Source organism: Oculina patagonica, chromosome 12 (genome assembly GCF_052425735.1).
Source record: "Oculina patagonica isolate OP01 chromosome 12, crgOcupat, whole genome shotgun sequence".
In the NCBI taxonomy this organism is placed as follows: Eukaryota; Metazoa; Cnidaria; class Anthozoa; order Scleractinia; family Oculinidae; genus Oculina; species Oculina patagonica.
This window is the reverse complement of record NC_135769.1, coordinates 11,390,660-11,397,590: the sequence shown is the minus strand read 5'-3', so window position 1 is coordinate 11,397,590 and position 6,931 is coordinate 11,390,660. Positions and strand designations below refer to the sequence as shown.

Here is a 6,931-nt window from a genome sequence, read left to right as displayed (position 1 = left end):
CAACTCACTAAAGAGCGGTGCCGCGGTGGTGTATCTCCATCTCTTATTAGCGAGCGTGAGGACTCACGAATACTATGCTATTTCATGTATCTGGGCTTTCAGTGTAGTTCTTCTAATGGAGGGGTCAATTTCCGTGTTAACTCGGAAGCTTTCGCTGATTTACAAGTGGTACAAGTTCTTCCGTTGAGTTGGGGCGACTTGTACCATCTACAAGGCACTTTTGCATTGGCCAAGAAGACAATCAGACAAAGTACAGAAACAACGCCGCTAGCCCTAATAACCATAGACAAAGGTACAGGTTAAACACAAACGATCGAACAGAGCCGAGCTTTTAACGTGGCACAGGTTAACTGGTCACGTTCGTTCGCCAATACACAACTGCTTTCGTGTGTTATTCAACTTATGGTTGTGATGGTTTAAAAATAATTTTACAGTTCTTGTTGGTGTTTTCAAGGTAAGTAAGTTATTTCCAGGTTTTCGGTCCATCTGGTATTCTGTATTTGCTTCCGTCTACAATCTGGCAGCCCTCCTATTGTTTTATGTTAGATACTGACACCACTTTTTAATTAGCTTGTCACTTTGGCACAGTTTTAATTCTTCGCCACAAACATAAAAAAAGCGCGAAAAGTGGACAAAATTTACCAGCAAAAGTATAAAAGTAAATAAAAATCGGTATTAAAATATTTCCACACAAAGGTTCTTAAAAAAAAAACCTCATAGCTTTTTGAACATTTTAACCACGAGAGAATTCCAGTCTTTGTTTAAACCTGTCCAAAAAGAATTCAGTTTTGCACGACCCAATGCACGAATATTTTACTTTTAGTTCACTTTTCAGTTTAAGGTTTGCTTAAAGTCAAGAACTCTTATCTATACATCCCAAAACGTAACGAAGGCTCTAACTTTCACTGTTTATTTTTAGTCTGGAGTTTCTTATCTCCAGTTTACTTATGTCAGTGATCTACAGAACTTAAACTAAGTGAAAATAAGGAGAAGCTTTTGGTATACATATAATTTTAATATAAACAAGTGTTAACATTACAGGTTTACAAAATATTGTAATCCATAAATTTTTTCTGCTATTTACAGTGGAACAACTGTTAGGTATTAGTTTCCTACAACTTGGTCCGCTTGGTGATTATTTTTTTTCTAAATTACAAAAATGTTTCATGTTACTACCGCAGTTGGCATGTTTACTGCGTCATTTAATCTCGTTATGCGGGGTATTTAACGACAACAAAAACAAATTGCATTATTTGAATGACTATAAATTCATAAGTTCATGAATTATTTCATTTAACTTCCTTCTAAGATCTAAGTTTTACGATGGCTTATATTCGTTCTTAAAGAGGTTATAAAATTCGACTTTCTTGGAGTGCCCAACGGTGCTATGTTGTCATTATAGTCTCAAGGCTAGGCTTCGTACATTTATTCTAGATCAGTGTCGTTGTGTCGGATGTCGCTTGTGTACATCAAGAGTTATCAGGTTGCTAACTCAGTAGTGGCCATCATCCTTTACATTTACGTATGATTTCTAAAATAAATGAATCAACGAGTTATTAACATGTAACTTCAATCAATCAATCAATCAATCAATCAATCAATCAATCAATCAATCAATCAATCAATCAATCATACAAGCAAGCAAGAATCCAGCCAGCCAACCAACCAACAACCTACCAACCCATCACAGTCAGTCAGTCAGTCAGTCAGTCAGTCAGTCCAGTCAGTCAGTCAGTCAGTCAGTCAGTCTGTCAACTCATGGCTTTCTACCAATCCAAAGGGGATTAAATAACAAAGATATCTGCAGTACAATAACTTACCTACCCTTTTTTCAAAACGTTTCAAAAATTAGTTTTCGCTTTTAAAAAAATACATGTGCAGTGCTTTCACTGTACATATACTGATTCGTTTCCCGATTTTCCAAATCTCCTTACAGCTGGTGGGAAAGAAATGGGCAAAAGGATGTACGTACGTTACCTTTATGCGAAAAATACACTGAGGCATTTATACCTTCTTAGAAACACATCCCCGGTGCCACAAAAACCCAATGATAAGAAGTACGATGATAATACAACCGGACACAGTAAACGCAATGATCTTTTGGATTGCACTTTGAGGCATTCTGAAGGTACTTGGAGCTAAAAATAGAACAAAGCAATTAGTACTTTTATATCTTTTTAACATCAACATTTTACCAGGTTTTTAGTATATATATTCACAATAACTAGTGCCTGCCAAACAAATTTAAAAAGATCCATTCAAATGGGATGCATCCCCTATAATTTAAAACTCACAGTCTCAAACATGAAATTGTTAAAAAAAAATAATTGCCTGACCTTCAGCTACTGAATATGCGGATGCCACTCGAGATTTCTTTCCCTCAGCTAATTACAAAGTAAATGAACAACATTTATTAATTATTCTCTGAATCGCATTTTTTTGCCCTTCTAACACATGAACTACGGTTAATCATTAGTAACTGACTCTTTTGACTAGCCTCCATTCATTTGTCATTTGTCCGTTAGACATTTTATCTGCCAAAGACCTACGTTGAAAAATACTACCCTAAAACGTCCCATATGTTATGTAACAAAAAAATTTTTAAACATGAAAAAACTGATTGACTGACCTTCTTGATGCAAAATTGCAGCCCTTGAGGTGTTTACTCCGGCACTGTTGTTTGCAACACACTGATATTTGCCATAATCTTCTCTCGTTACTCCTGTTATAACCAGCAGGCTGAGAGTCTTCTCATCATCTGTTATGACCTTTGCTTGTATAGAATGTGAATCATTGTCCTTTTTCCATGAGATTGTTGGTTTGGGATAACCAGTGGCAGTACAATTAAACGTTACATTGGACCCGATAACAGCACCTTGGCTTACTGGATCCTTGATAATCACTGGCCTTTCGATGTCTATAGAACGACAAAATACAAGTTAAAATCTCACATTTCTATCCAAGTAGTTTATCGTAAGTTATTTCATTATTATTTACTTACCTTGAAGAATAATTGGGAATATTTTGCTGCTGCAATCATGATGATCATTTCTGGCTTTGCAAGTGTAGTTACCAAATTTTTCTTCTGTCAGGACACCAATCGTCAATGTGCAGCTCATAAGTGCAGCTGCCGGCGATCCAGCCGGGCATACCTTGACGGCTTTTTCATCTTGTGGATCAAACCATTCAATTCTGTGTGGTCTTGTCTCTAGATTTTTCATCGCCAGTTCATCAGTTTGCCATGCAGTACAAGTCAGATTAATGGCTGCCCCAGCGGGTTGTTTGTTGGATGACGGAGTGGAAGAGATTTCAATCAGAGGTTCCTCTGATGGGGAAGAAAAAATACATAAGAAATAAATGCACACTTAATAAAGATGGTTATCTTCAAACCCAAGTTTGTCTCGATTTTGCCTCTTATAACTGCTTTATATTTCTTTTTCACGTTTTTATCTTTTTCTCGCAACTTCTATCCTCTTCGCCTTCTATCACGTTTTTCTTGTAGAAAAAGGTGTAACCTTTCTGCTACAATCTTTGTATCGATCCCCTCACAAATGTTTAATAATTATTTGTTTGTTACTGACACCAATTGAATTTTGTACTTTATGGTGAAATTTGGGCAAATATTTATTGTTTGTTTGTCAGTTTCCGTTTAAAATAAGACGTCAAAATCTTAATAGCGAAAGTATAAATCGTTTAAGAAATCACGTAGGAAATTTGGCAGCAGCACAGTCCTTTCACCCTACGTCCAAAGACATGCATTTGAAATTTTACTCATTTCAATGGATTGCTGATGAACTTACCAGCTTTAATGTTACATTTCTGACACGAGGCAGGTGGAATAATCGATAAACCACTGGCAACAAGTAATAAAAGGAGATAATCTCTCCTGCATTCCAGCCAAGAGATGTTGGCCATCATCAAACGTTTGCGTACAAATAATCTGGAAGTTAAACTATTCAGGTGATAAGGAGATGACAAGAAATGTTTAAATACATAAAAATGTACCAAGCTTAAGAGAGAAGAAAAAGAAACAAAAGATTGCAGCAGTTAAGCGATTTTTATCTGTAACACCTTGTCGTAAGTTCCTTTTGCCGTCAGGCTGGCACAAGACACGTTTTAAAAAGCTAGGCGACGTGTGCCTGCGCGTTGTTTGCTTGTTGTGTCGCCCGTGTACACCTGGTTAAAAAATAAGGAAAAATAAGCATAGACGTAATGATTATCAAAATTTAAAGGGAAGAAAGCGCCTACGCGTTTCTTCCTGCGTTTATATCGTGAGTTAAAACCCTTATGTTTCAACTTATACTCCTACTTACGTCATACCGCAGACTGTACTCAATTAATATATTCGGGTAAGCGCTTTATGTCACAATTGCAGGTGTAGGGGAAGTTAAACACAGACGTTTAAGGACGTAGTAAAACCAATCATCAGATAACCCAAGTATATTATATTCCATGCATGGCAATTAAAAGGTGTTCCGTCAGCTTTGAAACTCTTTCGAGTGTAAAGTGTTACCAAACGTTTTATCGGTTTTCTAACTTGAAAACTTTCCTGCGTCACTTTGACGATGTCGACTGCCGAGTCTTTCAGGTGTTTATTGTAAGGTTTCAAGAAAAAATAAGGATGGCTTAATCGGTACGTGCAATTAATATTCATGCAAGGAAGCTAAAGAAATTAAGTATACATATGTTTTTTAAAAAAAGGCTCACGCATTATTTTTGGTTTTGAGAACCAAATAGAATGTTTCACACAATTAGTTGTGAGAACTCTTTTGTCGGTTTAAATTAGCTTCAGAAGTCAATTCTTAATCTTGGCTAAAATAGTAATTTCCGTTGTAATGCGCTTTTGCTCGTTTATATGTTAAAAAGCGCAATATAAATTTATAAGTTATTATAAATTATTTATTATTATTATTACATAAAAGCACGACAGTCAGGCATATTAAAAGCAGGAACTACATTTCTAAATTTTATTACAATTCATCAAATTAAAACAAAGGAAAACAGAAACGCGACGGTAGGTGGGATATAAGTGATCTTAATAAGCATGCATTTTTTACGATTTTATTTCTCCGTTTTCTCCTTAGTATAAGGTTCGATTGAGAAGATATATCAAACAATCGAGCGAGTGTTTCATCACATTTAAATAAAACACCTCAAAGTTCGTTAAAAATACTCCGCTGCACGTATTATTTTCAACTTTCTTTTAGATGTTTGGAAATGTGATCAAATGTGAAATGGCCCTATTAGGGTAAATTCAAACAAGCGACACGGCATTTAAACAGCGACATGGAGGAAATAAAATGGCGACGAACGACAAGGCTTTAAATGAAATAGCGACAGCGAAGGAAAGAATTAAATAAGAGCACTACGTCGAATCTCTCGGTTTCTTAAATATTCGAAGGCGAACCTGATGTAGTCACAAATCCCCTGCGTCATAGGCCTGCAGGGCATGCTTTTAGGTCTCGCAGATTTAACGGGAAAAAAGCTATCAAGTTGCTCGTCCTACTCACTAGTATTTCGCTATAAAGGGTACAAGGTGACAGATCCTTATTCGTTATGGCTGTGGCTTATCAATAATTTATAAATTCAATAAAAAAAAAGTTCAAAAGAACAAACTCAGGCTAAACTAATGAGGGCTTGCATTAGAGCCAAGAATAATTAACAAACGATCTTGTGTCACAAAAAGCTAGACAAAAAATCCGCTTTGATATATATAACTAAACACTAAATATCAAGCTTCTGGGTACTTTTACTAACGTTTTCGCAATTCATTGTTGATCCAGAAAAGACCCACTAGTTCTAACCTTAAATTTGTCACTTAAAGAAACTGTTTGAAGTTCGTTTTGCATTATTTATGCCGGTATTCGTTGTAAAATCGTCGCTCAAGTCAGTGAGGTTGTCGTGTTACAACCAGCATGACGTCGCCGGACTTTGCCGTTTTCTGAAGTTGGCCATGTGAACACACACGTGAAAAAGTTTCTCATGCGGACAGAATAAAAAATATACCGCATTCGGTTGTTATTAAGTTTTATGAAAAATAAAGAACTATGCTCACCTCGATGCTTTGAGCAGCTGACGACGAGCTATAAAATCATTATTATAAGCTTTATTCGTCTGCGTCAGATGAAATATCATACGCAAAATCAGACAAGCGTTTCCCCTGTTAGTGGACCGGCAGAACTTTCTGCCAACGGAAGTCCAATTGCTGAAGTGGCGTATCTGGCCAGGTATATTTCGGATGTTATTTCAGCTTCCAGCTAAAATACGAACTAAATTCACGACATCTTTTTTTGAGCAGCTGCTAACTTAAAAGTTTTTTTATTGTTATTGTTATTCGTCTGTGTGTGGTCACGCAGCGATATTTGAACCCTGCGCTGGAGTAAGCTTCATCTTTACAACTTTATTTTAATAGGTGTCAAAATCGTCTAGCGTGCCCAATGAAATATAAGATATTGGTTTAGAGGTTTGCGTCATTCAACGTTAAAAATATTTTAAAACAACACGACCACTCAAAATTTATAAAGAATTGCACGGCAATATAGATCTACTCAAAATTGTGGCTTAAACAATAAAGTATTCAAAATCATCTCTTGTGAAGTTTTGGTACAATAATTTTAATTAGTAAACTTTGAGTTTTTTGTTTTTGTTTTAAAGGACTGGAACGATTATTCGCATAAATACAGGGCATAATGATAAACTGCCAACACTGAAATAATCCTTTGTGAAATTCTGTTCGCCGAAGCCAAGAAAGTATTTCTGAACATCATAATGGTATGGGAAAACATCATTTGCATTTACTTTCAACACACTAAATTAATATACACGACTACAAAAACTAGTTTCGTCAAAAGACCTCGTCAGTTGGTAGCCATATGCTTTTAAAAATTTTAAATTTCAGACGACTTCATATAACATTGCACAAAGAATAACC

The 6,931-nt window shown here is 36.0% G+C and overlaps 1 protein-coding gene across 2 annotated transcripts; it reads right to left on the bottom strand.

Moving 5' to 3' along the window:
• Positions 1-994: 994 nt before the first annotated feature.
• LOC144631599 (neurotrimin-like) lies at positions 995-6,037 on the bottom strand. Of its 2 annotated transcripts, XM_078490074.1 has the most exons (7): positions 4,072-6,037; positions 3,801-3,952; positions 3,002-3,325; positions 2,630-2,917; positions 2,337-2,384; positions 2,011-2,138; positions 995-1,531 (listed from the first exon to the last, which is right to left on the bottom strand). In XM_078490074.1, the coding sequence occupies exons 2-7, from the start codon at positions 3,916-3,918 to the stop codon at positions 1,493-1,495; spliced, it is 945 nt and encodes a 314-aa protein (XP_078346200.1). In that variant the 5' UTR covers positions 3,919-3,952; positions 4,072-6,037; the 3' UTR covers positions 995-1,492. The 2 variants fall into 2 exon arrangements, with proteins under 2 accessions (XP_078346200.1, XP_078346201.1); XM_078490075.1 differs by lacking the exon at positions 2,337-2,384.
• Between the last annotated feature and the right edge of the window lie 894 nt (positions 6,038-6,931).